Genomic DNA, 19,628 nt, shown 5'->3' with positions numbered 1-19,628 from the left:
CCACATCCAGGGTCACAACGCGCCACTTGGATCGGAGCAGGAGCCAAACAATCGGGCATGGAGTACTTTCAGACTCGCTACATCTGTCATCATTTCAATTCTATATAGGCTGTAAAAGTTTTCACTGGTGCTGATCAGAAACAGTCAAAGGAAAAGAGGGGAACGGCGAACATCCTAGCTCGAACAAGATTTTCATGAGCGCCACCACGGTCGTCAAATGTTATCTAAGTTGGCACTACAAAAATATGGTTCCATAAAAATTGCACCGGGTAACACTTGGCTTTTTGGACCTGATTGGCACCACGGATCAAGGTCACGTTGGCATCCGGTGGGTACTCTATTTGTGGTACAGGTACACAAACGAGAATATGAAGAAAGCTCCCATCTGCAATGAGGAAGAAATTAATGTAAGAGATGATGCATGGAATTAATCTAGAACCTACGTGCATTTGTATTGCCCAGTTAAGCATGGAGCTAATCTAGAACCTACGTACATTTGTATTACCCAGTTAAGGTAACAAGACTTGGAAAGTTCTACACAAGCAGCCTATGATAGTCTACACAAGTGACTTTCAATCATCTAGACTTGAAGCTGTAAAAGATGAAAAAAATTAAGGAAATTTCATTGCGTCTACTCAAGAACATATTGAAGCAGATCTTACGGTTGAAAATGAGGCAGTGTAGTATGGGTATGCTGATGTTATGAATCTCTCATACTCATTGTGCCTGTAAGGGCGTACTGGGATCTGCAGCAGAAAAGAAAAGGATTATCGAATGTGAAAAGTAAAAAAAAAATGACTATACACTGGATGTGGTTTGATTATGCGTAATGGATCCACCCAAGAAAGAAAAGCATGTCACGAGACTAACCTGCTTTGTAAAAGACAGACCAGTATATCCCAGCCTTTGGTACTCAACTTTGAACTGGAAAACTCCATAAACATCAGGAACTTTGAAGGACGTTGAATATAGACCCTACATACGGAGAACATGATAGTTTAGCCACAACAATATGCTAATCTCACAATTGATCTTAATACACAACAGGTTTGTAATGGTGCACACCTTCTTGTCAGTCGACATAGTTTTCAAAACATAAGGACTCATCATGAAAAACTGAAGTTGAACATCATCAGCAACATATGGCTTCCAGCTCGTTCCAGACCATTCATAGATCTCAACCAAGTATTCCTTGAGGATAAAATTTGTATTAGCACATTTAACTTCACGCTGCTCAATGGTCAATAGTCAATACACATGAAGTAAAAAAAAAGTTACCAGGTCATCATTAATGCGGTACATGCCAGGCTCATTTGTCTCCCCAACCTTGTGATGCTTGACATTAACTGCCTGAGAAATTGAACGTGACAAAGGTTATGCCTTCCCTTTCATAGTTTCATTTGCAAAACATCAACCCACTAAAGAAAAATATAAGATGAGGAAGCTTGTGAAGTAAGGCAACATATAACCTTGAGATGGCCCCTCTCATGGAAAACCCATTTGCTTGTCTCTGTCACAAATTGCTCATTTCCAGCTCTCTCATGCCTGTACATATATAAAAACTAGAATGAGCTTGTAATGAATGATTTCCACAAAGAAGCACACAAAAAATATGAGAAACGCTATATATCCATTCTAGGATATGCAGTACTATAATTTGCATATAGCCAATAATCACTAAGCTTATTCTCAACCGATGCAACAGGCCAACAACCTAAAGCAGTTTATTGTGCCCAAAGATCCTTTAACATGGCATCATATACCTCGGTTACAGTTTGGGATCCCTTAAAGTTTTACCCCTTTATCAAGTAGTGCGTCAAATTGATTTGTTCATTGACCTTCTTCTCAAGGTAAAAGCATTAACAAAAAGCTAAATAATCACACTCCAAACTTCACCATCTATGACCAGCCTATGAAATTATAAGTAATAGGCCACATGATTAAATACGTTGGTCAATCCAAGCAGTAAGCTGCTTAACACAGAAGACAACCAAAGAACAAAAGTTCCTCAAAGTGTTCTGTTGCCTTGTTAATTACAAGATAAAAACTTCAAATTTCACTTTAGGGTAGGTCTTATAGAACTTAGACAGGCAAATCTTTTCTAACACTCATATGATGCTTACCTGACAAAGGATTGAAGGCATTAATTAAAAGAAATAGCATCCAAAAGATCTTGAAACTTTTTAGCTGAAATCTAAAGACTCAATGAAAGCTTCAGAAATAAACTAACCTCTTCTTGCTTCCAGCCTTTTGAACACCAGACTTTAGGAACCTGAATGAAAAGAATAACATAAGCACTTTATGGAAAACCAGAAGAAACTTCTTTGGTGTATATGGTAGCATACCGGTTGCTAAACAGATCAAGTGATCCGGATACCAGCACCCGAGCATTATTTCTTGCCTGCAAGAAGACAGAAAAAAAACTTGTTAGAGGCATACAATGGTAATGCATGGGTGCTGACAAGCCTAACATGCATTATCACACAAGAATTAACAATGGAATGACTAGCCCACTAATACTAATAAGCAAGTAAAAACAAAGCTACCTGCATAACAGAAACCAGTGATATAGCTGACCCAGTGAGAGATGGAGGAGATGCCAACTTAGTCTTTGGGTTTGCTGAATATGCTGATGGAGAGGCAGATAGGACTTTCAGAACCTAGGAATAGCCAAGTCAGGGAAGAACAAAGGGTTATCTAAAAACCATAAAATGTTTATGCTCTACAGCAATAAAATATGGTTATGGGCATGCAAATCAGTGTGCAGGATTTAGATTACTTACCAAGCTGTTTGATGGATTAGCTGTATGTCCAATTCCTCGGAACAATACAGGAGCCTAGAAAATGGAGGAAAATATCAAAAGAAGAAAAACATGCATGTAAGCACAGCCAAGAATGCAAAAGGAAGCAATAAACAATAGATTTGGCAAGTTTACACCATATCCTTATCAACATCCAATGTTAAGAAATGCTATTATAGCTAAGGATATTCTAGCCTCTAAAGACCTGCAGATATGAAAGTAACTTGCTCATAAATAGGAACAGTCCAGATATAAGTATCTTTGCTACTACAAATTGGTTAACCATGAAAAGATTCAGTATAGTAACTTGGGCCAAATATAGATGTGCAAGTATGGAACAGCAATGTAAAGGCATAATGTGGGAACATTTATACTAACAATGTTTCAGCAGCACCGCTGACAAGGTTGGGTATATGAACAAAAGGCCGGCTAATCGTGAATACTAAAAACATAAATACAATGACGATACCACCATGCACAAAATTTAGTTCTCAACTGATAAACTCAGAACAAGACTGTAGACCAAGATTCAACCTCAACATAGGTCTAACTATGTTTAATCCAGTGAGTATGTCAAGGCCTAAAGGTTGAAAGGAGAATTTTTGCATCTAGACTAACCTCAATCTTTTTGGACCCAAGTATCACATCCGACTGGATGAGATCATCACCGGCAATCAAGGTGTGATCACCATCAACATCCGTGACAGCATAATTGATGTGGTCAATAACCATTGCCTCTGGATCCTGAAAAAAAAAATCCAAACTCGAGTTGTTGGAATCACAGGGATGAATAAGCCAAGGCATCAGCCAGACATCCACAGAAGTCAGAAACAACTTGCCTCATCAAAATCAACCCCACACTCCGTCGCAATGCCGCGGATAAGATCAGAGGCAGATGAATCTGCCGCCAGGATCATATCATGCCCAGCGTCGATAAACTCGAGAACCGCATTCTGGTCCACTGATCCCCCAAAACCTGCCATCGGACAAAGGCTGAAGTTAGAAAATAATAGGGCTGGATCAAGTATTCCCATATTATTTGACTCAGTTCAAGGCGTGTGCAGCCAGTCTAATCAAGCACAACTGGCACTTGGATCCCATTTTTTCCCACTAGAGCTAAGTGACTTCACACATATTTCAAATGAAACTTATGTTGTAGATCCTCCAGTGGCACAAAATCCTACATCCGGAATCCCAGTAGCTGCAATTTTCACACAGCGGATCACAGAATTCACTGGAAAAACGCTGCACGGGCGCGGATCAGGTCAGATGAACAACCGCTCCGCACCCCAAACCTTCACTAGTCCCATCGAATCTGCCACCAGGACCACCCGACACCACAGATCGGATCTCCGGGAGGCGAGAAAGACAGGGGACGAGCAACTTACGCGGGGTGGAGGGGGCGAAGAGCACGAGGCCGTCGTAGAGGTACTGCCCGTAGCGGTGGAGCGAGAGCTTGGGGTCGTCGGCGAGGCGGAAGTCAAGATCGAAGCCGCGCGCCTGGAGCGAGCCGAAGAAGGCCGAGTGCGAGGACCGCACAGCCAGGTCGTCCAGGAGGACCAGCAGGCGGCGCCCGCGGGGACCCTCCTCGGCGGCCGCGGCCGCGGCCGCGAGGGCCGCGGCGGCGAGGGCGAGGAGGAGGAGGTGCCGCGGCGTCGCCATTGCTGCGCAGATCTCGCGGGGTTTTGTTGGGTTTGGAGTGGCGCAGCGCAGGCCAGCAGCGACGGAGACGAAGACTCGAGGGGGAGGAGGCTATAGGTGCCGAGGTGGAGAGGCAGGAAGCTGTCTCGGCTGTCGGATTGAGATCGAACGGCCTGGATCGAGTTCGAGCTTTTGCTGACACGAAGTGTGCGAAGGGGTCTGACAGACGGTCCCATATGAGACAGTTAGCATTTTCTATTTTTCTCTCTTTATTTCTTGGGAATGGTTTTTTCTCCTCCTAACTGAGTGATTTTATTTTATTTTGTTTTTTTGAAAACATGGGACATGGTAGATAACTGCTACTAGGATTAGCTGAAGGTGAACATGGATTATACCACAATGCATTAGGGAGACTCGCGAAACCAAACTGCTAGCACTGCTTTCAGAAGCAATAGAGAGTTGTGCTAAGTATGAATTGAAAACTGGATTGGTCTCCTTGATCAATGAGACATTTGTGAATCTGTTAAAACTAGCAAGCCACCAAGTCACATCAGCTTGTCTCTATGGTTCAGGTTTACAAAAGCAAAAAGAAAAGAAACAAAAAAAATGCGCCGGCCAGCACAAGTGGGAGCTTGAATTCTCTCTGTTAAAGAGTCACAACGAGATCTTTCTTTCACTTCCCTCCAGTCTTTCACGAGTCATGACCAGGTAGCCACTGAAAACAAAATGGCTTGTTGCATGCGCAGTCAGCACAAACAGGACAGGCTTTGCCTTCAATCAGCACTTTCTCTTTTGCACAGTGCCAGAATTTCTATCAGATAACCCGGAGATGGCGACGCCGAGAGGTGCTGAATGCTGAACAAGACAGCACATTCACGTCATCACACTAGCTCCTGCTCCTTGAAGCTGGCCAGTTTCGCGTTCTCTCTGTCGCGCTTGAACACAAGGTACAGGGGGCTGTAGAACAGGACGCAGACACCGAAAGGCACAATCATCATTGTCAGCAGCCCCCTCGAGAGCGCGTACGCCCCTTCCGCAGATCCGTTTGCGAGGTTCACAGTCTTTGCGTCGTAGCCGTATATCTTCTCCGTGACCAGGCCCACAGCAGGGGCGGCTAGGGAGGCGAAAGAGCCTTCAAATGCACGGTCGAAGGCATAGATCATGGTGCGGTGCTTTGGAGGGACCACCTCCGCAAACATGGGGTTGTTCGCAGAAGTGGCGCACCAACTTATCGTGATGCCCATGAAGAAGAGGGTGACGGCGAAGGCGTACCAGTAGTCAACTGACTGGGGGATGACTGTGAGGAGGATCCATGAGAATGGAATGCCCATGAAGGCACTGAACTGGGCACACATGACGCGTGCCGAATCTGGGAAGTGCTTTGACAGGCGGTCTGCTATCACCCCTCCAATAAACGCTCCACTGGCACACCCGATCGCGAATAGGCTGTTCAGCGCTGCTGAACTGTTATTGTCGAAACCTAAGGGGATTCAAGGCTGTCAGAATTTATTTGAAGAACATTGTTATCGGTTTCTGTTGAAATGCATAAGGCTTTTAACCTACCAATGAGTTCAAACCACATTGTGAAGAAAACTATGGCAGTCCATGGCAATGAGCCAATTATCCCTTGTAGGACAATGATCTGGAAGGTCTTCACTTTCATAACAGATCTTGTTGCCACCCAAGAGTCCCTCCAGATAGAAGGCGGAGGAAGAACATCTTTGCTAGACAAATGAAACCTGGAAGATGAGGATAGTGAATGTTATGTTCATATACCATGTATAGTGCTGTCCCAATTCCCAATTGTTAGTTTGATTCGGCTTCTAGCCTACTATACAGTTTAATTGGTGCAGAAGAGGTCTATTGCATATTCAACAAGCTACCGAAAAGTGCCTCAATGCAATAATAACACTGAAGAGATCAAAGAAAATAAATTGGTATTCTACATGGCTACATGCAGTGTAGGGTTAGCCATACAAGATAGGAGTTCAGGCTGAAAAGGGACAAAGTAAGGAAAGATGTATGCATCACCAGAAGCAATACCATCAAAAAAAAAAATCCTACACAAAAATGAAGTATCGCGAGGACACACTATCTGGCAGAATCAGGATAATATATACATCAAAATACCACTTGGTACAGCCATAAATTTCTTCCCTCTTAACTTCGGTTCGGCTAGTAGTGTGATGATTAATGAAGCCCATAGCTAGGTTAGATGAAAAAAATGGCATACCTCTCATAATCATCTTCATCAAGAAGATTATTACCAGGTATCCTTCTTGGATCAGTTGCATACAAGTACACAAGAATTCCAATTATCAAGCTGACAAGTGCGACCATCATAAATGCAACACGCCATCCTGGGAATCCCCAGTAGTCTTTCCCAGCCATGATTGTTGCCAAAATGCTACCACCTATACCACCTACAGCACCGATGAGGCTTAACAAACCAAATCCTGCGCCACGTGTACCATCTTTGTAGCTATCAGCAATGAATGACTGGAGCGCTGGTATTACAATGGCAAGCCCAAGGCCGTTTACAGCTCTCCAGAATGCAACCTGCCCAAAATGCTGGCTAACACCGACAGCCCCTGTTGATAAGGCCCAGAAGACGGTCCCTATTGCGAGCACTGTGGGCCGGTCATAATGAAGAGCAAGGATACCTGCCAAGGGAGATGCTATTGACTTCAGAAAGTTCATTAGAAACGTGAGGTATCCCAGATCAGTAGGACCAGCGTTGAAGGCTGCACTGACTTCCTTGTAAACTGCTGGAAGGAGATTCTCATCCGCACGCTCCATGATTGAAGCCAGATTAATGAGGATGAGAGATACAGAGAAACCAAGTATCTTCTTTGTTCTGCAAGAAAAACACACAGGTAAAAAAGCAGGGTTACTCATTTACTCTAGATAATACAAGTAAACTCTCTTGTACAGTTCAGAATTTGTTGCATATTCTTGCTTGTATACAAGACAGAAAATGGTGCCACATAATAAGAACGACTAACTTAATCCAGAATCTTCTATCATTCAACTACATTGAAATGTTTCTTTAACAGTACTGACAACTCATTGTGTGTGACCAGAGTTTGCTCAATCCCAAAATTTTGTTGGGAGATGACAGTGTGCCTAAATTTTCTCAGCAGTTATCAACCTAACCATCTTGTTTCTGATCAAACACTCCTACCATGAGAATAGAGCACCATGTCGTCTAAGCCTCTAAGGTGGAAACTGAAGATAGTTAATCAGGAACTTCTGTTCCTTGGCATGGCCCCAGAACGTAACACTAGAATTGGATAACTCTAACACGACGGGAGCTATTCATTATTGCATATTTTACTTACAAGAAATGGCTCACACAGTTAACAACTTGTCAGAAATCTCCTTGTAATTTCGATTTTGTTACAGTTGCCTTAACGAAAAAAACTATGTTGTAAAGAAATGCCCTGTTCATTAAATTTTTAGGGGCTAACTAAAACTTGTTTGGTCTATATCAACTCATGTTAGATGAGTCGTTAGCATTGTACACTTACTAACAACTAATTAATAGATCTAGTAAACTGATGTTTTTGCCGTACTTTTCTTTTGGACAGGGTAGGTTGTCAATTATTAACACATTTATAGTGGTACTGCCTGAGTGTTAAGACATGTACCTTACACAATAACACAACTAGGCCCATTAATGTACATAGTAGGTTGAATAAGGTCAGGTGACTGGATTTTCTGCAAATTTAAATTTTAAGGCTGCTTAAGGCTACTCACTCTCCAATTCAGTAGATGATATAAGAGGTTGGAAATGCTAAAAATCTAGCAAAACGGATAGCCATGCTATGCTAACCATGCAACCTGGAATGGCAATCATGATCGTTACAATTCAGCGTGATAAAAAGGAAGTTCAATCTTGAATTTGTCATGGTTACCCATTCGGTAAATCATGGATATTGTCCTCAAATTGGTGATTGGGTCAAGTGCTTTTCTTTTGTAATTTTTTACTTTTCAGCCTGCAAATATTCTACATATCTTTATGCCTTTAAGTACAATATATTAACCAGAAGGATTCCCAACTATTCCCTCAACGGGAAAAAAGATAGGCCAAAGCACACAACTTTTTCAAGGAATGAAGAAGCCTGAGCGGTGAGATTTTTGGAACTGACATTCCCAAAGAAAAGGGAAATGTCCTCTGTCCCCGTGTAAAAAGAAAGGTTACTAGAACAACAGAAATCACAAGACCCCTCCTCTCCCACCCAAAAGAAAGTGGGTATCCACTCAACATCAACAACATGATGCTAAAAAACCCCTAAAAGATTTAATCCCAGAGACTATCTGAAGTGCGCATCATATCCTTAAAACCTTTTCCCCCTATCCGAAATTGCGCCAGCAACTGCGGCTAGCTTGCTTTTTCTTGCCCACCGAGAAAAGCTGAGAAATAGTGGGGAAATGTCAACGCGCAAGTGCACGGGCAGCAAGCATTCGGTGCTGAGATCACTATGTTCCATGGGGGACACGCCGGTCAATGGACGCAGACGGCTCCGAGATCTCGCTGATGGATACTATCTTGAAGGGAAAGCGAAACAGAAACGACGGCTGACTTGTTCATGCTTCACACGCATCTTTTGTCCTTGTCTAATGTCGACCCCTTTTTTTCAGTTGCAATTTTGCTGATGCTACTCAGACAAATGTAACTCAAGAATCTTTTTTAAAAGGTAACTCAAGAATCTGAACGGTAACATTCCGAAGCTCGTTCCTCCTGCTGAAGAGACAGCGTATGCGTATCCAAGCAGCAGCAGCAGCAGCAGCAGCAGCAGCAGCAGCAGCAGCAGCAACTGATTCAGAAGAACCCATATCTCCCAAAAGATTTCTTTCCCCTTCTTCCAACCAAATCAATCAGGCACGAGTTGCAAGGTCCCACCGCGCTCCGCCAGCTCCGCTGAACATTGCCACTTGCAAGTTCAAACAGACTCGCACGACGCGGAACATAAAATGGAATCCTGAAACCGAGAAATCTTGGAAGCGAACCATCCGGGCAGGAAGGCTTTTCCAACGAGGAGGTCGATTCATTACCTGGCGCTGGAGGACGGGGTGAGCGGGGAGGTGGGGGAGGACCGCGCCCGGTGCCTCATGGCGGCCATCGCTCGGTCGGCCGGCGGGATGGAGATGAGCTCGAGCGGTGGCAGCGGCGGCGCGGTTCTCCTTCCGGGTAGCTCCTTCGTTCCTCCTCCTTGGGTCGGGCTGCTGCTTTGAGCTGCAGAGCTGAATCGGGCGAGGCAGGGCGGAGTGGAGTGGGAGAGGGGGAGGAGGAGGCGACGACGCAGCGGGGGGACAGCGCTGCACGAACACGGCAGGGCTTAGCACAAGGTGGCGAGTGGTGACCATCGTTCGCCCGTGAGCCGTGAGGATCTGTCCTTTCCCTGATTTTATTTTGTTTTTGATCAGCTTAGATATGATCCGAGTTTATTTTAATTTTTGGATAAAGTTAAACTAGGACTTTTAGATTTATTAGCTGGAGGTTAGAGGTCTATAATAATACTATAAGTGGAGATTAAAACGCGAGACATGGTTTTTCGAGATCAAATTCCGCGCTCATAACACGCAGAACTCCTGGCAAAAGAAAAGAACACGACCTTAAGTTCGAAATTCGGTGTACCGGATGAGAAGTTATGAGAAATTTGGTTTGAAGAATAGAACGATCCATCACCATTGGATCTCGCTTCCTATGTTTTTCTATTGGTTTGAAAGAAGATAAAATAGGTTGATCCATCATGACCTTCATAGTACATAAGTATATTATTGGTTAATGATGATGAATCGTTTCAGTCTAAATTTATAGGAATATAAATATACCTTCAATCAAGATGAGGTGTTTTTCTAAAGAAAGAAAATCAAACACCGAATCCCGTTAGGACAGAGTTTCTCGTGAGCCAGTATCACACATCATGGTGTCTAGAGATTTATTTAGGTAATTTCCAGTGCAACATTTCGTTGCACAGTTTCTAAAGGTAACGTGCTATTTTTAGAAACTTAAATTGCTGGATGAAACTATATATTTCAATATAAAGTTTTATTTCACTCTTTCCCAAGAGTAAGGACACAAGCTGCACGCATCAAAAGCGACCAAACACTGAGGCTCGAAACGCACAAGTATGCGCGAGAGCAGCGCCATTCGACACGTCAGCACTCAGCAGTAATAAACGTATAGCGCGTAATTATTACTCATTAAACTGTATACTACGGCGGCACCCCATTTATATCTAGTCTTGGGAACTTCAAGGACTGTTTGGATCCATATACCAATTTTAATTTTTTATTTTTAGTTCGGGTCACATTGAATATTTAGATGCGAATTAGAAAACTAAACGTAAGTTAATTAGAAAATTAATTGTATAAATAAAGGTTAATTCACGAGACGAATCTATTAAACCTAAGTAATTCATTATTAGCCATATTACTAAATCATGTACTTCTTAGGTTTAGGTTTGGTGGATCCGTCTCGTGAATTAGTCTCCATATAATAATTATATAATTAATTTTATAATCAGTTTATATTTAATAATTTTAATTAGTATTCAAATATCGGATGCCATAGATATTATTAAATTTTAGTGCGTGGATCCAAACGGCGCTGGTACCAGCGAGCTCGAGCGACCTTGGCGCAAGCCTTCAACTGTCCTCCATGTCACCGTGTGCCTGGCGTCACACGGCATCGCGCTAGGTGGGGCCCTCTGCCGTTTCCCGCGCCGTCGGATTCGGAGCCCCGCAAAAGCGCACCCAGCAAGCTGCTGCTTCTTCTTCTGGTTCTCCGGGCGCGGGGCCCACCGGATCATCATCCCGGACGCCGAGAGCGCGAGGGAGGGCGGCGGGGCCCGCCCGCCTCTCCCCGCGACGCGTGGGGCCCACAGATCCATCACCGCGCGCCACCACGCGCGAGCACGACGGGTGCGAAAGATTTTCCTTCACTGACGCTAGCAGTAGAAACGGAAAGAAAGGGGTGCAAAAAAAAAAAAAAAGCTGGGCCGCGTCACGAAACCGGCCGGACGGCTCGTGGATGGGGTGAAAAAATGTTGCTGTTTTCGTGTTGTTCCTTTTCAAAACTACCACGCAGATCAAATGAGAAGCGGCGGCCGGTGCTCTTGAAGGGCTGGAAGCCCTAGATGAAACGGTTTGTTCTCTCTAATTTTTATTTCTTTGACGGCATGGTGAAAAACCGTAAGTGGTGTGCCGTATGCAAATATTGACAACTTTGACTTCAATATTCAAAGTTTGACCCTGAGTTTTCGCCCTTATCCATTGCTAAGCACTTTGAAATGTTAAAAAAAAAAATGAACAGTAAAATTGATACTTCTTATGTTAAAAAATAGCAGTCAAAATATGAACGGTAAAAGTAAAAGCTGCGCGGTATTTATTTTATTAATTCTATAGAGCCACGTGAACCCTTCGGAATACGCCGCGCGGGCCTTTGCGTCCTGGGAGCCGTGGCGTAAGGCCCAAGGCCCAGTACGACTGACTCCCGCGGTGCTGCGCTGTCCGGGCGCATCCAGCTCGGTGCGCGGGTGCGGCGCCGCGCTGTCCGAGCGGGGCGCGGACCCCGCCGCGTCCGACTCACCCCCCACGTCCCCCTCCCACCCACGCCCGCTGACCCGCGGGCCCCAAACCCCACCGCACCCACCGAGCACCACCTGTACCCGGCACCCCCCTCTACCGCCCGTCCACCGAATGGCTACTTGTCCTTACACTGGCAGCCACCACCGCCGGCGCCCCGAACTCCTACGCGCCCCCCGCCCCCCGCACCCTCTCAGTTGCCCCAGACCCCGACGCGTTGGCCCAGAGCCAAAAGCACCCTAAACGTGTCGGTCCCGTCGAGGCTCGGACCAACCGCGAGCTGCCACGTCGGTGGATCGCCAGCTACGCGCACACCGAGAGCGTACACGCGGACGCGGGGCGCCGAACCCTAGCGGCCTTTTTGGTCGCTCCGCCCTCCCACGCTGCGGGCTGCTGCCGCTTCCGCTTCCGCGCACCGCCCCCCCGGTAGCCTCACCGCCGGCGACGAGCAGGCGCCCCCCGCCCCCACAGGCCCCAACCGCCACCGCCGTTTTTTTTTTCTCTCCCCGCCCCACCCTCCGCGCTCCGGAGCCGCGGAGATCCCCAGATCTCGACCGCGGGAGCTCATGGCGTCGTCCTCCGACGAGCAGCCCAAGCCGCCGGAGCCGCCCGCCGCGGCAGCGGGCGCCGTGGTCGCCACCGCGGCGCCGCCGCAGTCGCACGCCGAGTGGGCCGCCTCGCTGCAGGCGTACTACGCCGCCGCGGGGCACCCCTACGCCTGGCCCGCGCAGGTGAAGCTTTGCTTTTTTTTTTTACTTGGCACCTCTGGCCCTCTGGGTGGGAGGGGACGGCGGCGGCGGGTTCTGACTAGGGTTTCTTTTGCTTGTGTCCTCCGGTGCAGCACCTCATGGCGGCGGCGGCGGCGGGGGCGCCCTTCGGCACGCCGGTGCCGTTCCCCGTGTACCACCCGGGCGCCGCCGCGGCGTACTACGCGCACGCCTCTATGGCCGCGGTGAGTGCGCGAGGCTCGTCCTCTTCTGGTGCTCCAATTCGAGGGAATTGAGCTCGGATTCGGAGGGGTTTTGGTTTTGGTTGTGAATTTGCTGCTCTGGTGCCGTGCAGGGCGTTCCTTACCCGACCGCCGAAGCTGCAGCCGCAGCAGCAGCGGCGGCGGCGGCGGCCACCGCGGCGGAAGGGAAAGGCAAGGGGAAGGGCGGGGGCGCGTCGCCTGAGAAGGGCAGCTCCGGGGCGCCCTCCGGCGAGGACGCCTCCAGGAGGTACCGCCTCTCACTGTTGCCTTGTCAGTCTGGTTTTAAAAAATTTCCTTTTGTCCCCTTTCCTTTTTCTGGGTAGATTCAATTTTGAATTTTTGTTGCGTGCCCAGCGGCGACAGCGGCAGCGAGGAGTCGTCAGGGACGAGAGACGATGACACTGACCATAGGGTACCAAGCAACTTGCTGTGACGCAAGGGACCATTTTTAAATTGCATGTTTTCCTGCAATTAGTATAATTCTGCCTTTCTGTGGCTCGTGTTTGTTCCCTTCAGGATTCCTCTGCGTCCAAAAAGAGGAAATCTGGCAACACGTCGGCTGAAGGTTGGTTTTGTCTTTAGCATTTTCCGCTGGAAAGGAGTGGGCGATTAAAGATTGTTGTTTGCCAGGCGAGCCGTCTCAAGCTGCTGTTGTGCGCTATGCTGCCGTTGAGTCGCCATATCCAGCAGCGAAGGGGAGGTCTGCCTCAAAGCTTCCAGTGTCTGCGCCTGGGCGGGCGGCGCTTCCTAATGCCACCCCGAATCTGAACATTGGGATGGACCTTTGGAGCGCTTCTCCAGCCTTGGCCGTTCCTGCAGTGCAGGGGGAAGCGAATCCTGGGTTGGCGCTTGCCCGGCGTGATAGTGTTACTCAACTGGTATGGTTGCCTTTTGCTTAATCTTATTATGGACACATCCTGAAACGGATTATATCGTGTGCACAATTGCTGTAGACTGTCTCTTGATTCATGAGTTTTGTCATCTTATGCAAAGTTACAGATCATAATTGAGTCTTATTCAGACCTATTTATTTGATTACATATTCATATTTCTTCAGGATGAACGAGAATTGAAGAGGGAGAGGCGAAAACAATCTAACAGGGAGTCTGCAAGGAGATCAAGGTTACGCAAGCAGGTAGTACTGGAATCAGTACATTCTCATTTCCTGCAGAATTTCATGGAGAGAATTAACTCATTATAATTATGTTTTCTTAGTGTAAATTCTGCACAAACACACTAGTTCCTGACCAACTTGGTGAACATCTGTTTTCATGGTACCTCAAGTAAGACAATGAGATCAGAGTATGATATAACCAATTGGAGCCAAATTTGTCCAAATTTAGCTGTATCCTGGTTTTCCCACCATTAATTGGAGCCACCAAAGATCTTCACAATACTTTGGTCTTAGATTAACTGGTATTAGTTTATTTTAAATAGAATAGTGTGCTTGCTTGGCCTTTGGCTCTGAGAAATGTTTTCGTGAAAGAATGCTAAACAAATGCTAGAGTTCGATGAACTGAAATACACTGAAGTTTTCATTACCTTAGAGTTTAAATATTTTTTGTGGCCTAGGACACGCATTCCCTGGTAATGTGTCAAGACCACTTATGGGTGTAAATTTGTTTAGGCAACCAACAATATTGAAATATGTTATCACATAGGAAAGCTAATAACCAGGGCAGTTTATTAATTGAAAAGCAAAGAATGTTGATATTTGGAGCCTCAACTCTTTAGCTACTTCCTTTGATAGGCGCGCAAAAACAGATGTCAATTTTCATAATTGCATCACTTTTGCTCCATTTTATTCCTTGTTTGCTACTCTTGAACTAATTAGCTTGTCCTAAACATCATATATGTAAAAACGGAGGGAGTGTTTGTATGTATTTTCCGCGATCTCTAATTCGGTTGTTGCCAGTATTATAGCAACCCAAAACCTCGCAAAGCACAAGCATAGATGTTGAATAGTGTTTTCCTGCTAGTAATGATTGAAAATGGGGAAATGTCAGCAGTGGCTATTAGGTTGTATTTGCTAATTTCTTTTCTAACCTCATCTCACATCAAGATAAATGATCTGGTTCCGCTCTCCATTTCACGCTATTGACCTGTTTTTTGGTCACTCGTGCTTCAATTAAACTATGTTGTTGATCCTCAACTAGACCACTTAGTATTCTTATCTGGCTGCCCACCGTGGCGATGTGCACTCATCTGTTAAACGCCATTGAACGCACAATATTAGCTTTCTGCTTCAAGGTATTAATACATTTGCCAGCGAGCTAAAGTTTCTCATTCGGCCAACCTTGTTAGTTTCATGCAAAATTTCACTTATGTGGCGTGGGTCTAGCTAGCCATGGTGGGACTTGAAAATCCATGTAACTTAGCTACGTAAACCTAAGGTGCCAAGCTATTTCCAGTAACTTTGCGCTAGATATATTATGACAGTATGTGGAGTATAAGTAATTGTGGAGCAAAGATTGTATATACGTGAAAATGGAACTGCTGATTTCCTATTACAGAAACTTGTTGCTTACATACCCTGAGTGAAATCAGTGTTTTTTTTCTTTATATTAGTAATCTATATGTTATAATTATGCAAATTGTTCACATTTGCCATGTCTTATTTTTCAGCAAGAGTGTGAGGAATTAGCCAGGAAGGTAGCTGACCTAACAACTGAGAACAGTGCTCTCAGAGCAGAACTTGACAATCTTAAAAAGGCCTGCCAAGACATGGAAGCAGAGAATTCACGTCTACTGGTGAGCACATGGAACTCTGCTCGCATTTGTCATCATCACTTGGTGACGTTATTTCTTTCACATCGTTTGTTGTCATGTCAACATGTCTAACCTTAGCGGGGACTTGTGAAGGGTGGAGTGGCGCACTCCCAGGGACCAAGCGTCACAACCACATTGGGAATGAGCATCGATCCGCCAAAGGTGCAGCATCATGATGATGAGGGCCAGCTTCACAAGAACACTAGTAATAACAGCAATGGGAACTACGCGGGCACCAGCCACAAACCGGAGGCTAACACTAGGTGAGAGACAGGAGTGATGAGGAAGTGACAAAGATGAGATGAGGTGTTTCTTATCTAACCACAACACCCATCATCAATCGGTGTGTTTTTTTCTTAGCAAAGCTGTTGTTTTAGCCCTCACAGCCCGCTGGGGCCATGTAGAGTCGCCCCACTGCAGCCATGTATTATTTATGGCTCGTCGCGGTGTGCATTTGTGTTTTCGTGTGTTGTGTAAACCTATTGATGTAGCTATTGTAACAAAACCTAGAGAGCCTAGAGGTTTTTATGTTTGCTAACTCCTGATGAGGGATGTAACCGGCCAATTTGGTGCCTGATCGATGGTTAGATGAAATGCGAGCAAATATCATTTGATAGCCTGCCTCGCCTTGTTTGGATGGTTGCACTTTTGTGGGAGATATTTTTTATACGGGTTAATGAAAGTTTGATGGTTTATGTGTTTCGGTGTTGGGATGAATATCTTTCATAATTTCCTTATAAATTACATGCCTGTAAAATTATACATCTGGTTTTGGAAAAGAAAATTGTTTGGATGACACGCAATCCAATTCACACCCCGTGTCGCAGTCGCCGTTGTTGCCGCAGAGTGCGATGTGACAGGGAGCATGGCCCGCCATCTGGCCGTGGCTCTCGTTCATTCCGAGCTGGCGAGCTGAACTTGGTTCAGGCCCTCGATAGAGAGCATCCATTCACACTCTGATGCTCCTTTCAGAATACAGGTCTCTGAATACAGGCCTGCACATCCCGAGGTATTCTTGTGCACAAGAAAATACAAGTGCAAGAATTTACAACTATGCTCCCCATCATGCCTTCACGATTCTGCATACCAGGACCCCAGTATGCCCAGTCATTTCACTAATGAATGTTGAAGGCTGGAACTTTTCCTTAATCTGAAAAAGGTATGCCCAGTCATAGTAAATCATGCATATTATTAGGCGATATACTTTTTAAACTTCAAATATTGCACTATTTAAACTGATCTCACGTTTACAAATTAAACCCACTGCTGGGTGGATGTCAGACTCTCTTCAGAATGACCTGGTTGATTGTTAGATTCTTCAGAATGGCTCGGCCCATGGTCAAGTTCTTCAGAATTTATTGGGCGATGCTCAATTGCCACCTTCTCTCCACATTGACAATAGGTTGCCACCTTCCCTTCGCATCTGTTTACAATGGTTTGCCTAAATGATCGTTAGGCTTCCTGTTCAAAAGAAATAAATGATCGTTAGGCTTGACATTTGATCTCATCCAATTTCTCAAGAATTACAAGACATTTTGTGTGTTGACAAGTACAGCTATGCAGTGGAAGTGGGCACTTGGTGAACATGGCAAGTAATGCTGTATGTATTGCTTAAAGGCTGTAATGGATATATATATATATATATATATATATATATATATATATATATATATATATATATATATATATATATATATGTATATATATAGATAGATAGATAGATAGATAGAGAGAGAGAGAGAGAGACACACACACATGATAATGATACAGAAACAGAACTTGCATGCATGTTTTTTTGCCTTTCTGGTGTATGGACATGCATTTCGTGTGAATTTATTTATTCAACTCATTCATCTGGAGTGAACTTGGTGCGGTGTCAAGATTTTCTGGTCCGTCGTGCAGACATAGAATATGTTTGTGCAATTTCGTTAAAGTCACAATACATTTTGTGGCTCACAGCTCTAGTTATGAAGTGGGAATGAGCACTTGATGAAAAGTGGCAAATGAGAACTTGATGTGTTCGCAGCCAGGGCATGCATTTGTTCATTGATGAGCTTGCAGAGGGATGTAGCGACTTAGCGTGCATTGCAGTCCAAGTGTAAGAGACAACAATGGCATGATAAATTTTGGCGATTTTGTGTGCCAGGACAATGTGCGATATGTGTGGTAAATAACAAATTATGTAGAGTTATTTATGCACATCAAGTTAAAGTCATGCTTCGCAAGTTTTGACTAATGGGGGTGTTTGGTTCCGACTGCTAAACTTTAGCTCTGTCACGTCAAAGAGAATCTTGTCATTTAGAAGTATTAAATAAAGTCTAATTATAAAACTAATTGCAGAACTTCTGGACTAATTCGCGAGACAAATCTAATGAGGTATATTAATCCATCATTAGTGGATGGTTACTGTACCATCACTGTTGCAAATCATGTATTAATAAGACTCATTAAATTCGTCTCGCGAATTAGCACCCATCCGTGCGAAAAAGTTTTTTAGGCAAATTTTATTTTATACTTCTAAATGATAAGATTCTTTTTGATGTGACGGGGCTAAAGTTTAGCCCTTGAGATCCAAATAGAGCCTAACACCCTGTTTGGATGTATCTAAACGAGAATGATAGCTTCAACCACCAGCCGAACAACCTTTTGGTTTTGGTTTTGGAAGTTTCAGAATTGCATTATATTCTTTTCTCATGCATATAGACTTCTCCATGGTTATGGCAAATCTGCTTATTAACTTTTTTTATTTCTATTATTTTTAACTGTTTTTATACACGTTGTAACGGTGAACCTTAGTGACAAGGACATCACCATGCTGGACATGCACGAGCCGGCCTCGTCACCAAGTTACAAGTCGTCACCAACTTGGACCGCGAGTTCGGTTCGGATTCAGCCGACCACCTTGCACCAGAACGGCGATATCTACCTCGTACGCCATCCAAATAAGGCGTTCTTAGATGCGTTGGAAACCTGACGACGAGACGCTTATTTTGGTTCTGGTCCTAACTCCAGAAGCCTCGTGGATCATTCTGTGTGACCACGACAAGGTGCTGCGTCACTAGTTTTAGATCTTTTCAGGCCTTGTATCGTGTCGGGTCTTAAGCCCAAGTTGTGGACGCTCCCCTGGTCGCCCCAACCCTAGGACATCCCTCTTTGCATAAGAACTCAGTAGCCGCCGCCGTTTAGGGTTGGGTTTTGTTTAGTTCTAGTTTTCTATCAAGAAACTAAGATCGGTCATTGTAACTGTGGCGATAAGTCCTTTTATTGTGATTCAGGACCCATGTTCTTGTTCTCCTCGACTATGGTGATTAGTCTTTTCGAACCGAGTGCTTGAACCCCTCTTGTGATTTGCTTCAACTATATTTGCAATTGTTAGATTGCGTGTTTATACCATCTTGCTTGTGCCCTTCGATTCGCTTGCGCGGAAAGCCTTCTCGGCGAGGTCAATCAAGTTGTGTTTGGTTGATAACAACGGAGTAGTGGTGTAGCGGTTGCAGGATTCGAATCTTGCTGATTTGAAGCCGGATCGTCAACATCGTGTCCTCCACCAATCAAACTTGTCCTACCTCTCGAAAGATCGAGCCTTGTCCTCATCACTTAGCAGTTTTGCGGTGTTCCTCTAGTTAAACAGTTAATCAAGAGATTTCAAAATGGCAGCAACGAACGGATGGTTTCTGTGGCAGAACCAACCTGAATTATACCGGCTCAAGTACGCGAGTCCATTCCTGAGGGCTCCAACGTGCTTCAAACGGTATAATCCCTTGTCCTGTCGGGTAACGTCCCGATAAACCACCGAATACAGGATCAAATAAGGTTACCTCATACGAAGGTGAGTCCAGAGATACAGTCACCAT

At 45.0% G+C, this 19,628-nt stretch overlaps 3 protein-coding genes across 3 annotated transcripts; 1 reads left to right on the top strand and 2 right to left on the bottom strand.

Moving 5' to 3' along the window:
- Nucleotides 1-58: 58 nt before the first annotated feature.
- On the bottom strand, nt 59-4,517 carry LOC112880124 (dolichyl-diphosphooligosaccharide--protein glycosyltransferase 48 kDa subunit). Its single transcript, XM_025944617.1, has 13 exons — nt 4,190-4,517; nt 3,641-3,777; nt 3,420-3,545; nt 2,784-2,837; nt 2,547-2,660; nt 2,346-2,401; nt 2,231-2,272; nt 1,470-1,545; nt 1,279-1,350; nt 1,066-1,191; nt 871-975; nt 663-746; nt 59-385 (listed from the first exon to the last, which is right to left on the bottom strand). Exons 1-13 carry the CDS (start codon nt 4,461-4,463, stop codon nt 338-340), a joined length of 1,314 nt encoding a protein of 437 aa, XP_025800402.1. The 5' UTR covers nt 4,464-4,517; the 3' UTR covers nt 59-337.
- A 390-nt stretch (nt 4,518-4,907) lies between these two features.
- On the bottom strand, nt 4,908-9,833 carry LOC112883582. Its single transcript, XM_025948905.1, has 4 exons — nt 9,501-9,833; nt 6,676-7,299; nt 6,006-6,181; nt 4,908-5,922 (listed from the first exon to the last, which is right to left on the bottom strand). Exons 1-4 carry the CDS (start codon nt 9,566-9,568, stop codon nt 5,324-5,326), a joined length of 1,467 nt encoding a protein of 488 aa, XP_025804690.1. The 5' UTR covers nt 9,569-9,833; the 3' UTR covers nt 4,908-5,323.
- A 2,555-nt stretch (nt 9,834-12,388) lies between these two features.
- LOC112883478 (DNA-binding protein EMBP-1-like) lies at nt 12,389-16,469 on the top strand. The gene is made up of 9 exons (XM_025948784.1): nt 12,389-12,766; nt 12,877-12,987; nt 13,098-13,252; nt 13,360-13,417; nt 13,522-13,570; nt 13,636-13,883; nt 14,063-14,140; nt 15,631-15,756; nt 15,868-16,469. The coding sequence occupies exons 1-9, from the start codon at nt 12,602-12,604 to the stop codon at nt 16,039-16,041; spliced, it is 1,164 nt and encodes a 387-aa protein (XP_025804569.1). The 5' UTR covers nt 12,389-12,601; the 3' UTR covers nt 16,042-16,469.
- The last annotated feature ends 3,159 nt before the right edge of the window (nt 16,470-19,628 follow it).

The sequence above is a fragment of the Panicum hallii genome, chromosome 2 (genome assembly GCF_002211085.1).
Source record: "Panicum hallii strain FIL2 chromosome 2, PHallii_v3.1, whole genome shotgun sequence".
NCBI classification, from domain to species: domain Eukaryota; kingdom Viridiplantae; phylum Streptophyta; class Magnoliopsida; order Poales; family Poaceae; genus Panicum; species Panicum hallii.
The sequence above is the reverse complement of the archived record's forward strand: the minus strand, read 5'-3'. Positions and strand labels throughout refer to the sequence as shown.